At 41.9% G+C, this 25,321-nt stretch overlaps 1 protein-coding gene across 12 annotated transcripts in view; it reads left to right on the top strand.

Moving 5' to 3' along the window:
• RHOBTB1 (Rho related BTB domain containing 1) overlaps positions 1-25,321 on the top strand; it is a 118,063-nt gene that overhangs the window by 69,588 nt on the left and 23,154 nt on the right. For all 12 annotated transcript variants that reach the window (XM_055308867.1, XM_055308876.1, XM_055308865.1 and 9 more), the window contains 2 exons: positions 10,007-10,208; positions 10,556-10,659. In XM_055308867.1, the coding sequence (XP_055164842.1) occupies positions 10,017-10,208; positions 10,556-10,659 (296 nt within the window). In that variant the 5' untranslated portion in view covers positions 10,007-10,016. The remainder of the gene's footprint in view (positions 1-10,006; positions 10,209-10,555; positions 10,660-25,321) is intronic.

A 25,321-nucleotide genomic window follows, 5' to 3' on the forward strand; every position in this document is an offset into this window, starting at 1 on the left:
TTCCAGAGTGGGTAGGCCATGCTCTTCAGTAGTGTACAGGCCCAGGGAACTGTGGAGCTTTGACATAAGAACAACAGTGAGGGATATCACCGCCAAGATGGACCAGTGGTCAGCCTTAGCGATTGTACTCCTGCCCCATCCCTCTCACATTCACAAGATCCATCACTTCTGTAGCAGCATTGAAATTGAAACCGTCTAGTTAAGCAGGCTAGTGGAAGAAAAACAAAATGAATCTTTCCCCTGCTCAGTGCTGTCTACCTGGCTTGTCTTCAGTAAGGGGTCAATCCCTGGGATCACTCCTTTCTGAGGACAGCACACCAGGTGCCTTATGGCTTTCCAGGGGCTCCACAGCCTGCTTCTCCCATCTCAGTCCCAAGTCAAGCCAGCTCCCATTACTCCAGACCATGGACATCCTGCTTACCTCCCAGCCCAGCTCTTTTCCCCGTGAACATGGGCAGTCTGCTGGGCTTCAGTGACTTTCTCAATTGGCTCCATGGAAGTGAATGTGGCAGAAATCTTTCCAGTTCTAATATATGGTTACTCTTTATCCATATTTCTGGTACTGTCATGGGGTCTGCTAATTCGTGGAGAATAAGGTTAATATCAGCGAGACCATGTAGCAGGGAATCCAAGGCATGTAATCTTCCAATGCTGTCCTTCCTTCAAGTCCAACTAATTGGCTCTTGTGATGTCTTTTAGCAAAGATTGAATTTCCTCATTCCAGATTCACTTTCATTTCGATGATAAATCCTTCTCCATAGGGAGTGGGTACATGTGCCTCCATTTTCCCCTTCTTTCCCAGCCAATTAGTGACCTCACCAAAAGAGTTAGAAACCCCTTGAATGAGGATGTTAAAGTCCAAAAGTTGGTGGGAATTTTATGAGACTCTTATAATGTAAATATTATAAAGATTCGTAAATTGGCTCTAGGCACTAGTTCACAATAAATGTTCATATTCCCCTTTTTTTTTTTTTTTCCTGAATCAATTTCAGCTGTAAGCTCCTGCCTGCCTATATTGGGACTCCCTCCTGCCCCCTGCCTTATCATTTGGTGGAGGAGCCTGGACCTTGGTCCCTGGTGGTTCCCATGGTTACTGATGCTCTTCCTGATGGGGAGCCACGGCTGGTGTGATGCCATCTGTCAAATACTGCTCTCATGATGGGCCACACAGATGTCCCTCAAGGTGTTCCTCTCACTGACTGCAGGCTTAGCCACATGCTGCTGCTCTCGAGGCCACAGGCTTAGTGATCAGTCACCAGAGATAGCTGAGTGCAAGTTCACTGCCAGATCCAGGTGGAAGGTTTCCTGAGGAAGGTGGAATGGCTGTACTTTTATATCCTGTTGAATAAATATTAATTGAAAACCACATATGGCCAAGACATTGAAAAGACTTGAGAGTTTAAAGGTGAATTAACAGTCTCTGTTGTCAAAAATGCATAATCTTAGTGAGGTAGAAGAAAATAGATGCATTTAAGCATAATTGTCAATACTACAAATCAAAATTTGGTAAATACCCTAGGAAGTGGTATAAAGGAATAATGTTTTAAGTGCATCTTTTTCCAAAACATAACTTGTGTGTCTACTTTGCTCCATCTCTGCTGATTCCTGGTCCAAGCATCCTCCCCTCCCCAACACCCCCCACACCCCCACCGAGAACCTGGGAGCATCCTAACTGGTCTTTCTGCTGCTGCTCCCCACACAGCAGTCTCAGTGGTATCAGTGATGCTTCTAAAAAGCAAATCAGAACTTGTTACTCCTCTGCCTGCAATGTCACAGTGGCTTCTCATTGCATTTAGAATAAAACCCCAGTTCCCTGTTTGGCCTACAAGACTGTGTGTGATGTGGCCCCTGCCTCCTTTCTAACCTTCCTGTCTCCAGCTCCTCTGGCCCCAGCTTTTTCAGGCCTGCTTCTTTCCCAGCACATGACTGGGCCCTGTTCTTCTTCAGATATCAAGAAACTGGGGCGTCCTCAAAGAGGTTTCCCTTCCTTGTCTTTCCTGCAGACCTCCCACCCATTAGTTCTCTCATAACCCTTTTGCTTTTCTTCAAGGAAATTCAATCAAGTTTATGACTACATCTACCTGTTTCTCCCCACCTGACTGCGAGGTCCAAGTGAGCAAGAACCACACCTGGCTTGCTTACCACTGTACACCAGTACAGTAGGCCTGGCACTAGGTGCTGAGACTATTATTTCTTTAATTAAGACTGTCTGAGTCCTAAAGATGCAGAACAATTTCAGTGGAAGATCAGGGGGCATGAGAAAGGACATCTGAGCAGAGTGATGAGTCAAGCCACCAAAGGAGACATCACCTGGCAATTTGTAGATAAAAGTCAACCAGTATGTCTAGAATGTAGCACATAGTTTACTTATGGTGGTTTTTAAAACTATCTTGAATTTGTATGCATCTTTTAAGCTAAGATTTTTTTTATCTGTTCTTTGTTTTTCACTGGGGCAGCATTTATTAAGAGCAATGGATATATAGCAAGTTTATTTCTAATCCTGGCTCAGCTCCCCCACTGACATTGAGTTTTTTAAAAAAATTGAAAAGTGTGATCTTGCATAGGTCTCCATTATCACAGGGCTCTGGTGAGAATAATGAGTGGATGTTTTAAAAAGTACCTCTGTATGATCTATATTCCTGGGCTTATATTCACTGTCCTTTCTGTCACTCAGACACTTTTCCTCTCTGTTTTAATCAAAACTCCAGGTGAAAAAAAATATTGTTGATTGAACAATGAAAGTCAATTTTATCCTGGAGATACATTTCTGTAAACTTCTGATTTAGGGAAGTGCAGCCCAACCCTGATGGTCTCTTCCCAGATCTGGACCCACTCTCCATTCCAGCTGTGATGTTTATATTATGCACAGAGCAGCTCCTGCCTGCCTAGGACTGGTGATTAAGAGCTCAGGATAATGAAATCTGCACAGTCGAAACTTGGCTGTTGGCTATGGTTATTATGCAACTCTTAACATTTCTCTCTTGTTTCTGTCAATATAAAATTCCCAGTTTTTCTTTCTGAGCTCACTCTTCAAATACACTAAAATTTGTTCCACTAGTATTTTTTAACGACCAGGTTAAATTATTTCTTAAAGTTCAGATTACATGCTTTTCTAAAGGACCAGAAAATTTAGTGGCAGTGAAATGCATTGTTCAGACCACCTATGAACAATTGAATGGAACTGAAAGTACAAAGGCCTCTCTTTGGGCCTTAGAGTTTTGTCTTTAAGCAGACTGCTCACATGATTTGATTCAAATAGCAAACATAACAAGAAACACAACGCAGGGGATGGTTAGAGATGGCATATTCAAGTGGTGGGGTGATTTGAATTAGAAGATGCCTAGTAAGATGTCGTAGACAAGTGATAAGCCTTCCCTGCCCACCCTTCCTGATATCTGAATTTCCCATAGTAGAAGAGACTTACACACTCACTTGGACTCAAAGAATGTCTCTGTACTAAAGTGCACCTATCCAGGGGAAACAAGAATATCATGCATGCACTTCCTCAGCCACAGTGCCTCACAATTACTGAATTATGGAGACAAGACTCTGATGGTCATCTAGGCATAGGGTGATTGAGCCATAGTGGCTGTGCCTGACACTTCCTAAGAGCCTATATCTTCAAAGAGGAACAGGACATCAGGAAGGCCATCATCTCAAGGACTGAAGGTGGGAACAGAGTACCACCCTGGGAAGAGAAATGATTTGAACAGGAGACCAGGGCAGCTAGGCTCACATTTGGCTATGTCACTATTTGGCTTATGACTGTCCCTAGAAAAGAGTCACAAATAAATTGGGGACCTGTGGACCTGAGTGAATAGTCAAAAAAAGCTTTACAGAAGCAGGGCATGGTATGCGCTTATATTCCAAGCACTTTGGCACATAGTAGTACCTCAGAAATACGTGATGATTCATTAAGGGCATGAGATGGCCACTTTGAAGGTATAGCCACAGGAAAAACAAAAATTTCACAAACCACCATTCTATAGTTTGCTAATATAGAAAAAATTGAGTCTATATGGGTATTTCTGATTGTGATTGATCCTACTAGAACCATTGATGAAACAGAGGAGGAAGTAAGTAAATAGTCTTTGTGGAGGCAGGGCAAATAGGAAGACTTTTTTGGAGGAGGTAAGATCTGAATAAGGTTTTAAGCAATGAACAGAATTTGCCAGGCAGATAAGGAATGGTAGAGACTTGGCTGGGGAATGGTCTGTGTAAAGGCACTGAGGTAGCAAACAACATTTAGAATTTAGGAGGCCATTTTGTGTGGCAAAAGCATGCTGTTGCTGTTGTAAAAAGTTACCGAAAATTTGGGGTGCCTGAATGGCTCAGTCTTAAGCGTCTGACTCTTCATTTCGGCTCAGGTCACAATCTCAGGGTTATGAGATCAAGCCCCACTTCCAGCCTGAGTTGGGCTCTGCTCTCAGCGAGCAGTCTGCTTGGGATTTTTGTCCTCTTCCTCCCCTTCCCTTCTCCCCCTGATTGTGCCCATGTGCCCGCACTCTCTCTCTCTCTTTCTCTCTGTAAAATAAATAAAATATTTTTAAAAAATTACCAAAAACTTTGTAGCTTACAGCAAATAATCTTATAGTTCTGTTGGTTAAAAGTCTAAAATGAGCTTCATTGGACTAAAATGAAGATATTGGTAGGCTGCATTCCTTCTGGAGGCTCTAGGAGAAAATATGTCTTCTTTCCTTTTCCAATGCCTAGAAGTCACTTGCATTCCTTGGTTCATGGCCCTTGCCACCTCACCTCAAAAGCCAGCAGTGTAGCATCTTCATATATTTCTCACACTCTGATCTTTACCTCTTTCTTCCACGTGAAAGAACCTGAGTGATTGCATTGGACCTACCCACACAATCCAGAATGACCTCCTTATACGAAAGTCAGCCAATTAGCAGCTTAATTTCATCTGCTACTTTATTTCCTCCCTGCCATGTAACAGAACATATTTGCAGATCCCAAAGACTAGGACATGAACATCTTTGAGGGACATTATTTTGCCTACCACACACACAATAAAGGTGTGGAAGATGATGGTGAGGAGAAAGTTGGCATGATCCATCAACCCTAGGTAGGAAAGATCATCCACCCAAAAGGGACCTATAATCTGATATTTTTTAAAAAAAAATAGGAGGAGTCAAGGTTCTGGTGATTTTTCCCAGGGTATAATGGATGTATTTCTGTTAATTGCTGATGCATAACAAATCACCCCAAAACTTGGTGGTTTAAAACAATAATCATAAATTTGGAGATTGGCTAGGGGTTTCCTCACCTGGGCTCACTCAAAAAGCTTCATTCAGCTGGAGAGTTGTCTGGGCTAGAAGATTCAAGTAGCCCACTATATGGCATGCGGTGAAGCCATAGGCAAGGCGACCTCAATTATTCTCACTGTGAATTCCATTCCTCTGCTAGGCTAGGCCAGCTTCCTTACATGACAGCCTCAGGATAGCATTCCAATAGCGTGAGGGTGGAGCTGCAGGGCTTCTGGAAGCCCCGACTCTGGAACTCACACAACATCACCACCACATTCTTTGGGATTGGGCCACACAGTCACAAGGCTAGCTCAAATTCAAGATGAAGGGAAATAGATTCCATCTCCTGATGAGAGTTGCTGTCGTGACCACATTTCACCTAGCACAGGCTGTGAAGATACAGGAGTTTTTACTTTGAGAGAAGGATTTTGAAACACACGATTTCCAAGGTAAAATGTTTCTGGCTGACCGTATCCAGCACGTGACCAAAAGTATGCAGGGCTCAAGTAGTGTGTGCTGAACGTCATTGGTGCCAAAGAGGTGGAGGGTCTGTGAGGCTAGAGTGTCAGATGCATCCATCACCCTGTGGACATAGCAGGAAGGCTGACTTGGTGGTGACAGGGAGCAGGGACCTGAAGTCCAGAAGATGACAGTAATCGTGGCGTGGGCATGTGGGGTGATTGGACAGCCACAGTCTCTAAGCAGCCGGTGGATGGTGGCCCCAGCCCCCAGGGGGCAGCCACCCTACGCCACCTCACCAAGTCCTCACTTCCCACCCACACCCCCACATTGTCTTGTTCACTTGCCAATCTTAAATAAATGTACCACTTCTGACGTCCAGAATGTGCTGATACATTCTTCAGCACTTAATGGTCAGCATCCATGTCCTGAGGATTCAGTGAAAGTATGAAATGATGTTCATGTCAGTTTTGAGTAAGATTACAAAGTTGCCATAGTAACAGGTTACCAATGTCAGTCCTTTCTGACTTTTTCTTTTATTATTTTCTTTGTCTCCTCAGATAGATACCTAAAGACAAATGCGTATCCACCATAGTGGTGAAATTTAGTAACAGTGTTAAATGAATAATATGTATTGCTCTCATTCTAGGTAAATAAAAATCAGAAACCAGATAATCATTAAGCAGATGGTCCTCAGAGCTCATTCAACCATAAGAGTGCTAGATATGAATAAATTAGAGCCCATAACAAGTAAAGAAGGACAAAATTGCATACTTTTATAATTATCATAATTTCATGTTTGTTTATGTGTAGCAGATAATCAGTTCACAATATACGTGTAGATGTATTTTTAGATTACCACAGAATAAAATCTCTATCCCAAAGTCGAGATTTTTCAGCTTTTGGAAATCCAGAAAACCCTTCCTGGAACTTCCATGTCTAAAGTGGGTGAACTGGGCTACGAGTGTTGAATTCAGCCCTTTTATTTCCCTTACTTGTCGTCCCTTTTCTGCAAGGCTCAGCACCTTTGGCAGCCACTTCGGTTTTGAGCCGATTGCTAAAGATTAGAGGATCCACGGATGTTATTCTCACCTTTGACACGCAAGTTCTTTTTAGGACTACTCATGAGATGTGTCTATAAATAAGTAATGATATTTTTGTAATCATAGTCTTCATATCAAACTGAAGGCTTTTATCCTCTTCAAAGTAGTCTTCTGTGAAAGCTACACAGCTATGCCACCATTGCTGCCATGATTTAAATTATTTGGGGGATTCTTTTGGGAGGCTGCTTTCCAAGGTAGATTGCAAGCCAACAAGAAAACCAACCATACATTTTTTTGTGTGTCTATTTCCAAACATGCCCCCAAGTTTTAAGGACTGGCTCCCTATGACTTTTATCTACCTAAAAAGATAAAATTCACTTCCAAAAGAGAAGGGTTTTCAGGGGATCCCTGGGTGGCTCAGCGGTTTAGAGCCTGCCTTCGGGCCATGGCATGATCCTGGAGTCCTGGGATCGAGTCCCACATCAGGCTCCCTGTATGGAGCCTGCTTCTCCCTTTGCCTGTGTCTCTGCCTCTCTCTCTGTGTGTGTCTTTTGTGAATAAACAAATAAAATCTTAAAAAAATAAAAAATTAAAATTAAAATTAAAAAAAAAGAGAGAGAAGGGTTTTCCACCACTTAGGACAATCAAAATACTCCACCTCCAGAGTTGTGGGGCTGTAAACAGATCCTGTTTTTCTGACACAGGGTACCCCATAGTAGTATCACCAAAAACATATCAAGTTTCTTATCAATAACAAGTGTTACCATGTTTATTCTAGAACCGAGAAATACCCTAGAAAAATATTTTTAACCTACCTTCCCAACTGCATTGTCATTTAGCTAACAACGTCCAACTCCCACCTAGAACTTTTTCTGCCTCCTTTGCATAACATCAGCTATGCTCCATCTTGTACTAAACATTCTTTGTTTTTCAATGAATTACTCTTTAATTGCTCTACTAAAAATATATCCTTTCTTAATAGATGTCTGTGGTTATTAGGTTTATGATTTTGCATCTAATTCTGGTTTTTCACCTGAACTCATTTTTGTTGTCAATTCAAAGTGTTTGCCTTCACCCTCATGATTGGCATCTTTGGGGTCATCCTTATGTCCGGTACATCAGTTCACCTAGCCCTCACTACTTGAGGAGACTGGTACTAGAATTCCCATTTTACAGATGAGGAAGCTGAGGCTAAATATGCAAATATCTTGCCCAATGCCAAAGGGCTGGAAAATGGGGAGACCAGGATTCAAACCCACATCCCCTGTAAGGCAGGGATTTCTCAACCTCAGCGCTATGTCATTTGGGGCCAGATTATTCTTTGTCATGGTGGCTGTCCCTTGTATTGTAGTGTGTTTCAAAGCATCTCTGGCCTGTACCCACTAGAAGCCAGTAGCACTCCTCCAACCCCATTGTGACAACCAGACTTTGCTAAATGTTCTCTGGCAGATATTTAAGGGCCATTGATCTAATGCCAAAGTCAGGCTTAATTCCACATTATATGATGAAATCAGGAACTAGTAATCCACAGGCCAGATTTTGAAGAGATCAATTTGAGGAGTCTTCTCACTTCACCTGGATGATTATCAGAATTGAAGGTTTTTTTTCTTAAGCCTCTTTCTCCACCCAGCACCTTTAGAGTCTGCATTTGCTAGGTGGGGAACAGGTATCTATTTTAAGCCTCTCTGCAGCATTCGAACCACAGACCAGATCCTAACCTCACCACACATCTGTTCTTTGAATCATTTCACTCAATTCTTGCCAAATAGTCTCTAGCCTCAGGTTTAACACCTCCTGTGATGGTGTTACAGGAGACAATCTTGTGTTCAGGTGGTCCTAACTGGGAAAAAGCACTCATTCTATTTAATAATCTTCTTTCTGTCTCTCTCTGTATACTCTTTAATCTCATATTACCCAAATTATCAGTTTTCTCAAATCAGGTGATTTAAACACTTTCTGAATCCCAGTTATGTATTAAGCCCTACTCTGGACAGTTTCTTGACCATTATGGCCGTTAAAATCACTATCAACTTGTTAAAAGTGACCATCCAGGGGTGCCTGGGTAGCTCAGTCAGTTAAGCTTCTGACTCTTGATGTCAGCTCAGGTCATGATCTCAGGGTCCTGAGATCAAGTCCCCCATTGGGCTCCACACTCAGCAGGGAGTCTGCTTCTCTCCCTCTGCCCCTACCCTGCTCACACACAAGCTCTTTGTCTCTCTCTAAAATAATAAATAAATCTTTTAGAAAACTGACCATCTAACCCGTTTTCTTCGTTTAACAATAGACTTCCTTGAAATAGCAATTATAATTCATTAAAATCTTAAAAGTCTTACATGGTTGGTCACCCATCCAGCTGCTGCGGGGAAGCACTCTGCTTTGCATTTCTGGAGGTCACTGCCCTTGGGTGGGGTCAGGGAAGGGGGGGCAGACAGTACTGGCAGCAGCTTTCTCTCTTCCTCTTGACCCTTCATTCAAACCCTCTTAAACCTTTTTTTGATGGTTTCAGGAGGATTCCGAACTAGCTTCCCATCCCAGTAAAATCATTCTTTGCCATATGCCCCAGACTTCTTGATGAAAACACAGAGAGAAAGGGAATTCAAAAATATATTGCTTTATGGTGCCCCACTTGAGGATACTGTTTTTATGAATTTGTTTAATAAAAATAGATGAAGAAATACAAATTCATTTTATGAATGTATCAAAATTCAGTTTTACAGTTTACGCTTCTTTAAAGCCAAGTAATCCTTTCTGCTTGCACTTTGGATCCTCCTCTAAGTCACCATGATAGTGTAGAACCTACAGTAAACTGCTTTTCAATGGGAGATACTGAGTCAGTGGAAGACTGTGATGGTGTGGATGCTAATATTGTCAGGGACGCTAATATTGCTTACGCCCCAATGTCTAAGTTAAACCTGCAGGTGACCGGTCTCTTTAGTGGGTCAACACGAGTAGCTAGTGAGCTCTAAATGTGTGCCAGCAGTCCTGACTTGCCTGGATGGATTTTCAGTAGGCAGGTTGTGTTTAGAGAAAACCAAGGAGAAAATAACATGTTAACCGGAATAAACCGTTTGGGGTCAAAATAACAGTCCGGCGATGTTTTTGTACTTGTGTGAGGCATAAATAGAAAACTTGACTTTGAATTAGGTTTCATATGAAATTCCAAATTTCTTGCTTATGCTTGGGTACCTCCAAAGAAGGGCCTGGACCCCTTCCATCCTTGATTGCTCTGTCGCTCTCTTCTTACAGAGTTTTATAAATGGACACTGACATGGACTACGAAAGACCGAACGTTGAAACCATCAAGTGTGTGGTCGTGGGAGACAACGCCGTGGGGAAGACACGCTTAATCTGTGCCAGAGCGTGTAATACGACGCTAACGCAGTATCAGCTGCTGGCTACCCATGTGCCTACCGTGTGGGCGATTGACCAGTACCGAGTGTGCCAGGAGGTAAGATGGGCTGAGTTTCACTTCCAAGGGGACATCACTGCTATTGCCAGTCTGATTTCAAAAGGGGGTAGGGGTGATTTGTGCCCACAAAATGAAGCTGGTGTTTTCACTGCCACAAGAGAAAACAAAAGCAAAATGCACACTTGGGAGGAGGGGTGCAGTGTCCTGAATGAGGAGGGTTTGAGTCATGTGATTCCAGGAAGAGAATTAGGACTTAGCTCAGGTCCTGTTAGAGGGAAGGGGAAAACTAAATGCATGTGGAACAAGTGAGGTTGAAGGTGCTGAGTGTCTTTTTCCTGAGGAGCCTCTGAATGTCCCTGAGCAGGAATGCCCTGTCTCTCCTGCAGGTCCTGGAGCGTTCCCGGGATGTTGTTGATGAAGTGAGCGTCTCTCTCAGGCTTTGGGACACTTTTGGAGATCATCACAAAGACAGGCGTTTTGCATATGGCAGGTAAACCAAGACCAGTTCAGTGCAGTTAAGCTTGAGTACAATTTCCTTTCCAAAACCGGCAGCTGCTTCATAATCAACAAAAGAAAGTCCCATCATATGGCCTTGAAACGTGTTGGGTTCTGCAGCTGCGTTTAAGAAAAAAAAGGGGAAATAATGGTACTTTCTGATGTCAAAAAAAGCAGTCTGCCTTGACACTAGGTCCCTCCCAGGAAGTCCCTCCTTTAAAACAACACTGTTAGTTAACTTGGGAAGATTTTGGAGAATTCTGGTGTGCTCTCTAGCCTGGGCTGCTTTGATTGCTGTTTTCCTGAATGGTACTTTACGTTTTGCTAGAATGTTTTAAGTTATTTTAGCACTTGCCCACTCCACTTCAGAAGGTCTCTTTGGTCTTTTCATGACCATATTAGCAGAGTATGATGTTATTTGCTTTGGGCTTTGTTATCTGAAAAGTCTATTATTTTTATTTGAAGGTCGTTTTTAAAAAGAAAGAAAAATATCTCTGAAATCCTTCATGAGGCACATTTCCAAAATGAACCGAAGTGCTAATGTCTATTTTACATGAAAAATCAAGTAAAAACCCAGAAGAAGGAAAAATCCGGTGAAATCCCTGTAGTAAATCTAGAAGGACACCGATATGCTTAGGAACATGTCAAAGTGCCTTAAAATATTTAGCAACTTCTTTTTGTCACCGTAACTTAAGATCTCTTTTGGTGAATGTATTATAAGCTATCAAAATCCAGATAAGGAGGAGATGTTCTTACCCCTTAATTGTAAATGAACACATTTCATCTTAAGTTTAGATTTAGATGTCATGGATAAGTTGCCCCCTGTTAACATCGAATGTCATGCTGCCGCACAGGATTGGATTAGATACTCCATCCCATGAGTTCCTCCTCCATACTGAGATAAGCATTTCTAAAGGTACCTCTCTTTCTTCAAGGTGGTAGCTCTCTGAGGGCTCTGAATGGACTTTTATTGGCATTTGTCCACATGGTCTAAAATACGGCATAAACTTGAGGAAAGGGTTTGTCCCATTCCTGAGAAGTTATTCACTGAAAGAATCTGCCATTTAGACCAGTTTGTTCATGGGGACTCAGAGAGAGGCATATGACAAGTAAACATTGCTTTTAATGTCCCCTTGGTAATGAGGATTTTGAGGCTAATTAATATACAGCGTTGTAGATATTTTTCTTCTCCTCGAACTTCCTGTTTTATCATTTATTTTCTTTCTGTGGTGTTCTTGATTCTTCTGTTTGATGCTATTTTTATTTTTTTCTTTTACCCTATTATTCCACATTTACCCAAAATTGTGATAAAGTACCATGTATGTAAGTACCATGCAGTCGGATTTGTAACATCTACGGTTGTAAGAAAGCGTCATAAAATGATGACTTCAAGCAAAGTAAGGACGGATGCAATAGATTTCTGTGGACATTTTGTATCCTCACTTTTAAAAAGCTCTCTGAAAACAATGGACCTGGTGGTGAACTTACTGAGGTGTTTGGATTTAACAGCTACGGACTGTGTAACCAGCTCAGAGGCTTGTTGCCACTTGAATTTTATGCAGTTAAGAGAACGGGTTTTCACTTGGCCCCATCATGTAACTCTTATCTTTTGGTTATATAAGGGCTGCTCCATTGTTTGAGATTCCTGCTTGGGACTGATTTAATGGCACGATGGCCTGCATAGATCTCACGTTGACAGGCACCTCCACTAGGCCTCGTCCAGCCAGCTCCCTGATGTATCTGGAGTCATTTTACAACGTGGCATGCCTGTGTTTGTTCACTCCCAACAAAAATAAGCTGCTCGTTCATGCGACTCCATCAGTTCAACCTGCATTGTTCTGCTCTCCTGTCTGTAGGGTTTGGTTCTATCAGCTCTAACCTGTTCCCCTTTTGATGGAAACAGGATGCGTTTTTCAAGCCAAGTTCGATTCTCCTTGTGACACAGAGGGGCTTCAGGAAACACTCCTGTGTTTCTGGTTGAGCTCTCTCCATGGGCCTCAGTTTCTGTGCTTGTTTGTACCTTGTGTTTCCTCTGTCTTCTCTGGTTCTCCACAGCCTGCAGGCGTCCTGCCACAGACCCCACCACGGGTCAAGAACAGAAACCAGAGCCGTTGTCTCTCAGCCTCCAGCATCTTTCTGTAACACTAAATATGTAATTACACACTGATGTAGCACCAAGAAATTACATTTTGTAGAAGAGTCTGATCATAAAAGGAGTTCCTTTTACTTGGTATAGCGTGCTGGCCACTGCATTTCACTGCTTTGCAAGTGCTGGTTAACTTCTTTGTGACTTCCATTTTTAGCTTTGTACCATTTGTGAAGGAAAAAAATCCTAATTACATTTTTGACAGTTTGGTTTGCAAACCTGCTTTTGATTAATGTTTTTACTGCATTTGATGTGAATGACAAGTCAGTAGGACATGGTATATTACTTAGACCTGGAAATGTAGGAAATGTATTTGGAATCTCTTTAAAATAATTCCTTTGATTCTTGTGATGACAGTGATAGAAACCAGAGTCTTAGGAAGATGCCTAAGACCTTGTCTTCAGCGTCCTCTGCTTCTTAGCACCAGGGTAGTTACTAAGGTGTCCCCTCAAACATCCTCTGGAATGGACAGGCTCTACTTGGCAGCATGGATCCTGTGGGCCAACATGGTGTTGGTCTGCCTACCTGAATTTGTAACTATCCTAGCATGATATAACTATAAGCCGAAGGGCATTATTTTTTCAACCCATTTTTTTAACCAACCAGAATAATAGCTCCAATTTATCAAAGGCTTACATGTGCCAGTCAAAATATTAGGTGCTTTGCCAACATTATTTCAGTTAATCCTTTCAGGAACCCTAGAAGGCAGAGATTATCTCCAGCTACAGCTGAGGACAGAGTTGAGTTCTTTTACTACCATAACTTCTCCAAGAGTGAGTTTCAGAGGCAGAGTCAAACCCACCTCTGCCTGACTCCTGGCTCCCACCTGTTCTTCTGTGCCAAGCTCCCTCAACCTCACTTGACACAGAGGCAGCTGGAACCCACCCCCGCATCGATGAGCCGGGTGTCTCTTTGCTCTTCCGTATTTGTGCAAAGGCTTAAAAGAGATCTCACAAGGTCACCTGGTTGACCCCTTTGCTTCAGGAAGGGAAATCATCCATCCGAGGAAAAACATTGAGCATAGGAGTCCTTCTATTATTCAGTGGAGAGAAGAGGTAGCAGAGCAGTGTGAGCATCCTAACACTTAACACATCTGGCATCTGTCAAACCCTCTCTTGCCTGAAGTGAATGACTCTAATTCCTTCTAACTTTCCTTCCCACCACCTACTTTCTGCCCACTTTGGATGAACCTTTGAAGCTCTTTTCTGGGTCTTTTAAAATATCAAGAACAAAACTGTACCTAGTAACCGTGACTGTGATTAACTGCTCTTTTTTGGCAAGAAGACTGCCTCTTTTTAAAGGGCTATGGCTCCAGATATTTTTCCCCAGGCCCATTATAAGAATGAAATGTTTGAGGCTACATACCTGGCACGGAGAATGCAGACAGAGAGGATGGGCTCTGCTTCCCACAGGACATCTGGGCCCTCTGCCCCTCTCCTATAGTCACACCACACATAAATAACTACAAATTTCGTTGTTTCCTTGAAAACCTCCACCGTTGATCTGTCTCCGGATCAGATAACCTTCAAATACGTCATACAGCCTACAGTGCTAGAGGTAGTGATAACAGCTACAGTTTGATCAAGGCTTCCTATGAGCCAGGCCTGTGCCCGATGCTCTACCATTTCATTCTTGTGGTGACCCTGCAAAGTAGCCTCATTCACATTTGAGCAAACAGGCGCAGAAAGGGGCCAAGGTCAGGCAGCTAGGAAAGACTAGAAGTGAACTTTTCCTTTAGTTCTCTGACTCCAGAGCCCATAACTTCCCTTTCTACCATGCTGTTATGGCTGGAAATGATGACTGATGACAAACTTACCTTGAATTTATTCCTGGTCCAGTCTGATTCTTACGCTGTTCTATGTGGACAGTGAAGACCAGCATTCCCCATCTGTCACCAGCTCTTGTGTGCCATTGTGGCCCTTAAGTTCTTTAATAAATAACAAATGGCTTCATTCTTTAGCTAAACACAAGTGCTTGACTTTCAGTAAACACGATACATCCAAGTGAACTTTTTGAAAGTGAGTGGGAGCCATGAGTACTCTCCATGGCATGCTTTCCCCTAAAACATTTAACTAAAGTCTCTGGAACCTTACCCTCATACCCCACCGTTTCTAGACATATTTTCTGTTCAGTTGGAACTCATTTATTAATACAGATTATTCTTCCACATTGATTTTTCTCAAATGTTGTTAGCTCCTATGGGAGGTACAGTACATGTTTTAAATGATAACATTAATCAGAGCTATGGTTTCTGTGTGTCTGTTTAGGTGAGATAGGTCTAGTTTCATGTTGAAGGCACATGTAATCAGATATACCACGAATACATTCCATTTTGAATGGTCGGTTGAGGCTCTTTTAAAAATTCACGACTGTGAGCGACCAGTGTTTTGTCTTTGTCTAGGATTGTCTGTACTTGTGGTTAATGGAAAGGGGAAAAGTAGGAAGCATCTAATGGGTCTACATAGAGTGCTTTGAATTAGCTCTTCTTGTCCACAGCACGTTATAAACGCTGGGCCAGAAGTAACATTCTAATGATGATTTCAGGACAGCAAAAAGCCTGTTGGACGGGGAAATCTATCAAGCAGAGGTGGGCCTGGGCCAAGACTAGGCTGAGGCAACGAGCTCTCACCTTGGACATAAAATAAAAATAGTAATAACTCTTAAAAGATAGGATCACTGATTTTTTCTTTCAAGTTCAGTATGGCTCAGCATGGCACTGTGACTGGTCCTGACTTTATTTAAAATTTTGACATTTTGTTCACAGATTTTTTTTTTTGCCTTATTCATTCTTTGAAAAATAAAGTAGGCATCTGGTTTGCAATTTTTTGGCACCTCGCTGAATTTTGCATCTGAGATAAAAGAGTCCCACTCACTCTCAGTATTCTCTTCACCTAAGTCCTGGCCCCAATGGTGGACTTGAGAAATAGGTATCAAAGCAGCATAAGGACAAAAGTTTACAATGCACATAATACATGGAAAAGTAACCCAAACATCCCACTTAAAGATAAAAGAAAGAAAAGAAAAAAAAAAAAAACAAGTAGAAAGACTTGGAAGGAGAGAAGAGCTAGCTAGACCAAGGATCAGGAATAGCTGTTCCCCAAGAGGTTAGACTAAACTACAGGTTTGAGAATGCCTGCCCATGGTGGTTATTCTGATGTCAGAGTTCTAGGGAGAGGTAAAGCAGGAAATTTTAGCCAGTCCCTGGATAATTATAAAGCAGGTGGTCCACAAGCCATGCTTTGTTACACACTGTCATGGAATCATCATGATTATGATGCTGTTTACTGAACCTCAGCCAAAAGGGAAGAATCTCTTTAAGATTAGAGACAGAGCTCTTGAGTGAATGAAAGCAGAGGGAAGGTGCACAGACTGTGTGATTCCATTTATAAAATTCTGGAAAATGCAATCCATGGTGAGAGAAAGTAGATCACTGGTTGCCTGGGAAAGAAGAGGGAGGGGGACGGATGGATTACCAAGGGACACAAGGAAACTTTGGAGGTGATGGAAATGTTTGTTGCTTTGATTGGGATGATAGTATTGGGGTGCACATGGATGTTAGAACTAATCAGACTGGACCGTTTAAGTCTACAAGGTTTATTGGATTAAAATGGTATGCCTCAAGTATTTTTTTTAATGAAGGTATTTTTATGGGCAAAGTAATTTATGAAATGTGCATGGTAGACAGCATATGTTTTAATTATTTAAAGAACTTAAAGTTACTTCATATTGAAAATACAAATCATTTGTGTGAACTTAGGAGGAAAAAAATTGGGACCAGTTCCTGAAGAGATGACTGTGAGAAATGGGATGGCTCTAGAATCTCAAAATTCAGTGATGGAACACTATCAGATTTTCCCCAAATCATGCTGACTCCCCTTCCCCAGAGATAAGCCCTCAGCTGTGTGCATCAGTCTGACCAAGAGGCCTGTGTCTTTGGCTGTGGTTATGTTTGTATCTTTTTCAGAGAAGATACATTGGACCAGGTGCCCTGTGACAGCTGAATAGAGGACACCATGTTCCCTGAAAGTTTTCTGTTTCCCTGTTTCTCCCTCAAATAGTAACAATGTGGGCTTTTGTAGTTGGTTCCTTCTGGAACTGGAGAGTACAGTGATAACCTGTGGGAGTATACAAATGACCTTGTCCATTTTGTAAGCAGTCACCCTGGCTGAGAATTGGGTGCAGAGGTGGGCTAGGGGTGTCCTTTCCCTGGTTTAGGTCGCTGCCTGTTAGGTTCGAGGTTCCACCCTGCTTGGTTTCCCTGGACTCAGTCCCAGCCTGCCTGTCCAGCCTCATGTCTTGCTCCAGACACAACAGACTCTTTTCAGTTCTGCATTCTCGGTAGCCTGTAGGCCCACAAACACACACTACATCCACATAGAAATTACACCCCCACCCACCTATTCTTTACCTAGTTAATTACCATGACTATTCTAAGAATTTAGAACAAGAGTCACAAACTCCCAGAAGTTCCCTCCATACTCTCTCCCCCTCCCTGTCACTTTTAGAATCCAGGTGAAATGTCTCTCCTTTATGTTCCACAGGCACCTTGGCAAATCTCTACCATAGCCATGCTCACACTGTTTGAAAATGGGCTCCTTCATCATCTTCTTCTGTTGCCCATATGCTGTTATTCCTAGTATCTGTAGAACAGGAATTTTATGTTTACTCCCCAATGCCAAGGTCCTGGAACATGAGAAGAGCTTAATAAATGTTAGCTGACTAACAATTAGAATGTATATAATCAATCAGTCTTATACATGGCAGGATCTTCTAAGGCATTTACAAGGAAATATCACTGTAACGAAACTCCAAACTATTCTACTAGATTGAATTTTATATTTGCACTTTTTTATAGTAAGAATCACAAATCATGTACCACCATGAGGGTGGTAAGGATGGAAAACACTGGTACCTAGGCTCTCCTTAATGAATTAGCATATGAAAAGATGTGCTGTAAGGCCAGGAGAAAAAGGAGGGAGGTACTCTGAGCCATATCCCCAATACAGCCTCTTCCCCTCAGATTTTTAGATTTGTAAGTTCTTTTCAAAAAGCCTTGGTTGAATGAGCATTCTTAAACAGAAGATAACTTGTATTAATACTAACAATTTTCCCATTGTAGGTTGTTTCTTTTCTGGGTGTCATTTCAAGATCTTTACACGAATCATTTTGTAATATACATAATTATTTATTTATATTATAAATGTATTTTATAAAATATGTATATAGATATATTTATATACATATTTGCTCACTTTAAGTCCATTTGCCCAAAGACAAGGGCATGAAGTAGAAAAATTGAAGGTGCATTATTACTGCTTTGGGCTTACTCAAAACAGATGAACAAAAATGCATTAGACTAAATGCATACAAATGATTCAAACACTTAAATGTGGTGGAAATGTGTAGATTCTGCACCAAAACAATCAGCATAGGATTGCAGTGATATCATCCGGCACACAGAAAATAAGCCATGCTCTGTGCCACCCTCGGCCTGCTGTCCCACACTGTCCTTCCTGCTCTGAACTGGTCCATCTTGTATTGTGACCAGAAGACAAAACACCAGAAAACTGGGATTTCTTTATTCAACTGAGCCCTGTCCCCAGGATGAATTTGTCCTTGTGAAACAGCAGTGCCAAATGAGATAGCAACAGGTCTTGGATTGATGGCTGGGGTCACTCATGCTCCAGGACCTGGAAGGAGGCTGGCTGCTGCCCAAACACTGGTCACATGGCTAGGAAAGACAGTCCCTCGTGATTCAGGCCAGAAAAGCGTTGATGTCCCACAAGGTGCCATAGAAACATAAATAATGAGGCCACTGACATGGGTAGAGAGAATAAGGGACATATGCATTGTTCAATCTATTGATGTCTTGCATTGTGCCTTCTTTTTACCTTTTTTTTTTCTATTACTGCTTAATAGCTGCAAGCTTGACAAGTTGGGTCAAGTAATAGCTAAGTGCATTGACTTTTCATCAGTTTGTGGTGTTTTTATACTGGAACGTTGTGATGAAGAAATATATTTCAGCCAGTGCAGTTTTCCCTTTTAAATTAAGTGGTAAGAAGAAAGAGACTGTGGAGTAATTCTGCAGTGTCTTCAGGGGATAATTCTATCGCTAGCTTTCAGCAGTTAACGTTTCAATAAAGGACACAAGCTGGGAAGCCAAAAGGAAAACCTCCCTTGATGAGAATGTTCCGCCATTCTTATTAGCTGCAACGTGCAAGATACATCCTTGGTGACTTTGGAACCCACAGTCGTGTTTGTCTGACAATAATTGGTACGCAAGGTTCACAGGACATTTACACAGATATTTTTCTTAGTGAATCTTATCAACAATTTGAATTTTGGCCTTTCATTAGGTGTCCAAAACCATTCCACCACTTTCTTCTCTCCCTGGAAACCCCCCTAGGCCCCCAGCCTAGAGAATATAGTCAGAAGGACAGAGTGCTGAATTATAGAAAGATAAAGAAAATTAGCAAATAGTCTTTTCAACTTATCACCTTGGCTATCTTTCTACTTTACTTGGGGTGGGGGTTGTTTTGTTTTGGGGGGTTTGGGGTTTTTTAAATTTTTTTAGTTTTTGCCATGTTTTTTAAAAAACATGATGGTCAGGGTGCCTGGGTGGCTCTGATGGTTATGTGTCTGACTTCAGGTCAGGTCATGATCCTGAGGTCCTGGGATCAACCAGCCCTGCATCAGGCCTCCTGCTCAGCAGGGACTCTGCTTCTCCCTCTTCCTCTGCCCCTCCCCCTGCTCTTGCATGCTCTCTCTTTCAAATGAATAAATAAAATCTTTAAAAAACAAAAAATAAAAAATAAGATGACCTGTGCTTTGGAGGGTACTTACTCCCTTCAGCCTTAATTCTGTGTTACTTCCCGAAAGTAACCTGCCTGTTTCTCTCCACTTCCTTTGCTCCTAGAGATAATCTGGTTCCATGAAGAGATCATTAATCCATAATTATCTTGGTGGTATGAAAGTATCCAATTAGATGGGGTAAATGGATTTTTTTAGATAAATTCCAATAATTTAAAAATGTATATTAACTGGTTATTCTCTGCTGTATACCAGAGATATTATATGCCTTTCAGCAGTAATTGTCTGAAGAAATATAATAGCTCACATACTGTTTTCACTCCTTATTAAAACCCTAACATATTCCTGAACTGACTTATTTTAGGCCTAAACTCATTTCTTTTAGACTTTAGGACTACAGACACATTTACATCTATGCCCTTTATCCTTCAGTATCTATAAGGCCTTTTTTTTTTTTTTTTTTGATACACAGTCATCAGTGGCTTCTTTTGTCACAAGCACTGTGTGGCACACAATAGGAAGGGGACAGAAGCCCTGATAAATGAAACTTATGGTACAGTGGGGAAGTTAGCAATATAAATAATTGCAATTCGGTGTTAGAAATGCTCAACTCCACACGTCAGCACCAGGAGCAGGGAAGACAGACTTGCTCAGGGCAAACACTCTGACATCATCCTTGATACCTCTTGGTCATGTCCCACACTCGGTCCATGAGCAAATCCTGCTGGCTCCCCCCACTCCACCCTATATATATATATATATATATATATATATATATATATATATGGAATGTGGCCACTTCTCACCACCTGCATTGCTCCTAGGTTAAAGTCATATCATCTCTCTTGGGATTACCTTTTCATTGGTCCCATCCTTCTGCATCTTCCCCCTGACATTTCCCCCACACACATAACCATTTAGTCATTTCTCATTATAGCGGTGAGGCAGTCCTATTTAAACATAGTTTATATCTTGTCATTCTGCTCAAAACCCCCTAATGTTTGTTCAAAGTAAGAACCAGATCCCATGAGGCCCTCTTACCTTGGTCCACTTTTGCCTCCCTGAGCTCAGCTCCTGCTTTTTCACCCATCGCCTCACCCTCAGGGAGACTTCCTGCCTCAGGGCCTTTGCACCAGCTGTTTCCTTTTCCACAGTGTTCCCCACCCCCCATGTCACCCCCAGATAGCAGCATGTTAGCTCTCTCACTTCCCTTCTCCCTGGTCACCTCATTCCAAAAGCATCTTCTGTCCCTAATATTTCTGTCCCCCCTTTCCAGCTATATTCCTTGTTTGGCACTTGTCAGTACCTAACCCACTACATAGTTTACATATTCTTGCTTATTGTCTCTGTTCTCCACTAGAATACAAAATAGGCACAAGGACAGTGATTTGTATCTTTAATTAATTGCTATATCTCAAAGTCTAGGACAGTACCCAATACATAGTACATTATCAGTTAATATTGCTGGAAGAAATGATTGAATGATCGCTTATTACTATTGGATAAGTGACTCGACACGTCCTTGTACCTTTATAGATTCAAAGAGGATTGTCAAGCGGTCTGGGTAAACTCCTTTTCCTGTTGGGGTGGAATGATCTTGCTAATTACATTTGTTTCAGAAGAGTCAGGAAGGTTAATCCCAGAGACCTTCCATCTGGCATTCAAGCTGATAGGGAGGCTTTCTTCTATCTACAGCTAGTGTTGCTCTCAGAAGAAAAAGTGAACAGTGCAGGAAGTTCCCTGTCATTTAGCTTCAGGGCAAGCCAAAGCGGAATGAGGATGAGAGATGGTGTTAGGAGGGAATTTATTACCACAATTTCTCCTCCTCCTGTTCAGCAAGCCTTCTTTATGTCAATGCTTCCTGCTGTCATTGACCAGGAGTTAAATAAGGTTGCTTAAGCTATTTCTTCTAATAAATTACTTGTGCTTCACCCGATTTCACATGCATTCAACTTTTTCTGATGATTGTGAGAGATGGAAGAGTATATTACAGGGACCATAGAGTGCTAAGTATAGAAAATGGGGTGAGTTGAATGAAAAACAGCCAGTTCCTATTGGATGATGACCCACAACCTTCTATGGCAGGACCAAGGTCCTCCATGATATTTGTATCGTGATAGAAGAACCAACCATTTTTTAAGACTCAAGTTTTATCTGTCTCAGGGTTTGGTGCCATTGGTGGGATGTTGATACGGCTTTCCTGCACATAAGAGTGAGCACGAGCACTGCTTTGGCCTCAGTTTTGGAGGGTGGGGGAAGACTGGTTTAAAATGTTGCTTCCTACTAAACATGCAGTTACGGGCTTGGAAGAAGTAGTTGCGCATGCTAATCACTCCCAAATCTGGATATATTGCAGGGTGTTTTGACAGTTTTCCCCACATAACATCTGTACTTAAGAAGCCTCACTGCTATTGGTAAAGTATTGACTTGATTTCTCTGCTCACATCCAGGGCACTGCATGGTACTGCCCTGCTCTCCCCAGACCCCCTGCTAGGCGCTCCCCTACAGACCTCTCCATCTTCCATGAGTATGAGCTTACAGAGCCATTCATCTCCCGATGGTTATGTTCACCGATCACTGACAACTCCCTCTGCATCTCATACACACCGGGCTGCTTCCCTACTAAAATTTTCCAAAGCCACGTGTTACACATTCCCTTTTTCTGCCATGCTCCCAGCTGTTTTGTGCTGTTTTGATCTGTTTGCATAGCGCTGTCAGACTATATGCATGAAAGGTGTGTTGTTGACATGAATGGTTTTGAAAATGTTTCTGTAAAGAACCTACATAGGTTATAGTGGGAGAAGGAAGCTTGAAGCCTCAAAGGGGGAGGTCAGAGTCTCCTACTTGAGTCTTTGCCAGAAGGGAACCTGTGTACACTGACAAAGGAAAGAAGCCCATTAAAATGTGATCATGAGGGCAGCCCGAGTGGCTCAGCGGTTTGGGCAGCCCAGGTGGCTCAGCGGTTTAGCACCGCATTCAACCCAGGTGTGATCCTGGAGACCCGGGATCGAGTCCCACAGAGGGCTCCCTGCATGGAGCCTGCTTCTCCCCCTGCCTGTGTCTCTGCCTCTCTCTTTCTCTCTGTGTGTGTTTCTCATGAATAAATAAATAAAATCTTTAAAAAATGTGATCATGATCTCTACCAGTATGGAGGATATAGGAGTCTCTACTAAAAAAATGAAGTGGTAGGCAGTACTGATGTGTAAAGAGATAGGTTCCTACCATAGAACAAAAGGCTTTAAAGGGTATGTTAATAAGGAGATACTTCCAAGTGAAACTTAAGACAATGAAACCGTTGGTTTACTATGGGTCACCAAGTGTTAGTCAGCAAGAGACAAAGCAAGAATTGGCCCATGGCAGAAGGGCATTCAGCAGTCCCACTCACAGCTATCTGGAGGACCAGCTGGAACCACGAACCGTCACTAGGGTCCATTAGATTTGCCTAGTGTTGGGCTCTCAGGTAAAGGAAATGCAAGACCCTCACGCAGCTCCTTAGCTGCACGGTGGTGGCAGGATGAATGGCACTAGGAAAGACAAGATTAACCAGGAGGTGGCAGGGTGGACGGCACTAGAAAAGGCGAGATAAACCAAGAAGGATGAGGGCACTTCTGTGACAGGAAAGAACTTGGGAAGTCCATTCTTAACAACGCAGTGTCACAATTACCCTCTACCCTTTTCAACCACTTCTTCAAAGGATGAATTTGGTATTTCACGTCAGAAAAGCAGTCTACCCTGGTTGCTCCTCTGACCATTCCCCACCACGTTGGCTCTATTTCACTGTAGACGTTACAGAGGCCTTGGGAACTTGTATGGCTTTTGCTGTTTCAAGTCTTGCTTGAGCTAAGATATGTGGGTAAGATGCACTGTTTTCAGATCTTTTTTTTCTTTCATCCTTCAACAAAGATTGGCCCCAACTTTGCACACACTCCTTATACTATCCAAATACCTTTGCCAATTTTTTATATGCTATCTTTGGCCCGTGGTCTCCTTGAAAGATAACTGAAAAAAACATGCTGTCTTATTTGTTTAATATCTAAAGAAAAACTAATACAGCTGAGGTTGGCTTTATCAACTCCAGCATTTTGGGAGGACGTGGGCTCTCTCTGATCCCCTCTCCACCTCCCACCTCTCTGTGAAGTGAGATTCCCAATTGTTTCAACACAGAGATTGACCGTGGATTCTTTTGACTCAACTACTCAAAATATTACTCCACTGGCATTATTTGATGTGTTTGTACCCTAGAGAAATTTTTATATTAATATCTTCCCCTTAAGGAAAAGAAATTACAGTTTTCTCCCCAAAATAAACATTCCATAGGCAAGCAACTGAGACCTTGCACTCATAAATCCTTTGTAATCCTGGCTTTCTTTTAAAAAGCCACTTCTCCAGGTCCAAAAAAAAAAAAAAAAAATCTAAACCTCTTCCTACCTCTTCTCAATTTTCGAAGTTCTGTCGTTCAGAGTTTCAACCACTCTGTGCTTTGCTTCTGCATTCTCAAATTCTTGTGCTTTCTACTCCAAATAGCTGTAGGACGCCATTTAAAACCTACCAGATTCTTTTTACAGCTGAAATAGGAACACTGAGGTCATTTCTAGGCTAACCCTGCTGCATAGTATGTGAGAACGACCTCATCACACCTCCCCCTCCCAATTATTTTTAAACTCAACTCTTTGGAGTAAAAAAAAAAAAAAAAAAAAAAAAAAAAAATGTAGCAGAGCCACAGAAGTGGAAATGCTAGAACCTGCCTTTTCCTTTTTATCTTTCATAGGAATGGCATTTTTAAACACGAGCTTGTGTCAGACATTGAACAGTCTCCACACAGGAATGAATGTTTTGTTTAAAAGTTATTTAATATCTCTAGTTCCTTGGAATTCTGCCTAGAGCCGGAGATATTCTTAGCTACAGGTCTTGTGCCTTCCTTGACTAGATAGAAAAAAAAAAAAAAAGCAGCTCAAAATCGAGAGGGAATACAGGGCGTTCTCAGAATAGTCACTTGATTGTAAAGGTGTTTATATTGCAGAGGATCCTGCTGTGTGGAGAATTAGGGATTAGAAAAGAATATTGGGATAAGGAGAAATGTATCAAAACAGCATCCGTCACTACATCCATTGATTCCCAGACTTTTGGTTAGAATCAGGGTTAGAGTACTATATTTTTAGGGTAGGACCGAAAAATGGGATTCTCCATAATTTGTATATCATGTTTCCTTCACTTGCATTTGTATTTAGACCAACAAGGTTTAAACCGAAGACAGTGAAGCAAGTTGGGAGGTCAGATATGATCTTAATTTTTAGCTGCTTTCAGTGTAAACCAATGGAGAGGCACTCTTGGAGCCCCTAAATGAGCATTAATAAAAGGAAAATACAAATAGAATTTTGACTCAATACGTTATTCTAGCCTCAGAGGTAGTACTGCTCTGAATACAGCCTCTTCTCTTTCTTTAACTGTCATCCTTTTGAGGCAAAATATTTACAGAACACTGAATTATTTTTTCTAGTTTTCCAACAGCATTTCATGCATTGAGATATTGATGCGACACAGTTAGAGGTTGGGCCCTCCGGACCTGTATTGTGTGATGGCATTATGCTACTACCATCAAGAGATTCCATTTTTTCCAACCCCCAACGTCCTGTCTGTACTTGTTTACAGGTCAGCTGAATAGTAACTAGTATGTGTTCAGTGGCATGAGTGTTATCACGGT

The sequence above is a fragment of the Nyctereutes procyonoides genome, unplaced genomic scaffold (assembly GCF_905146905.1).
Source record: "Nyctereutes procyonoides isolate TBG_1078 unplaced genomic scaffold, NYPRO_anot_genome, whole genome shotgun sequence".
In the NCBI taxonomy this organism is placed as follows: Eukaryota; Metazoa; Chordata; class Mammalia; order Carnivora; family Canidae; genus Nyctereutes; species Nyctereutes procyonoides.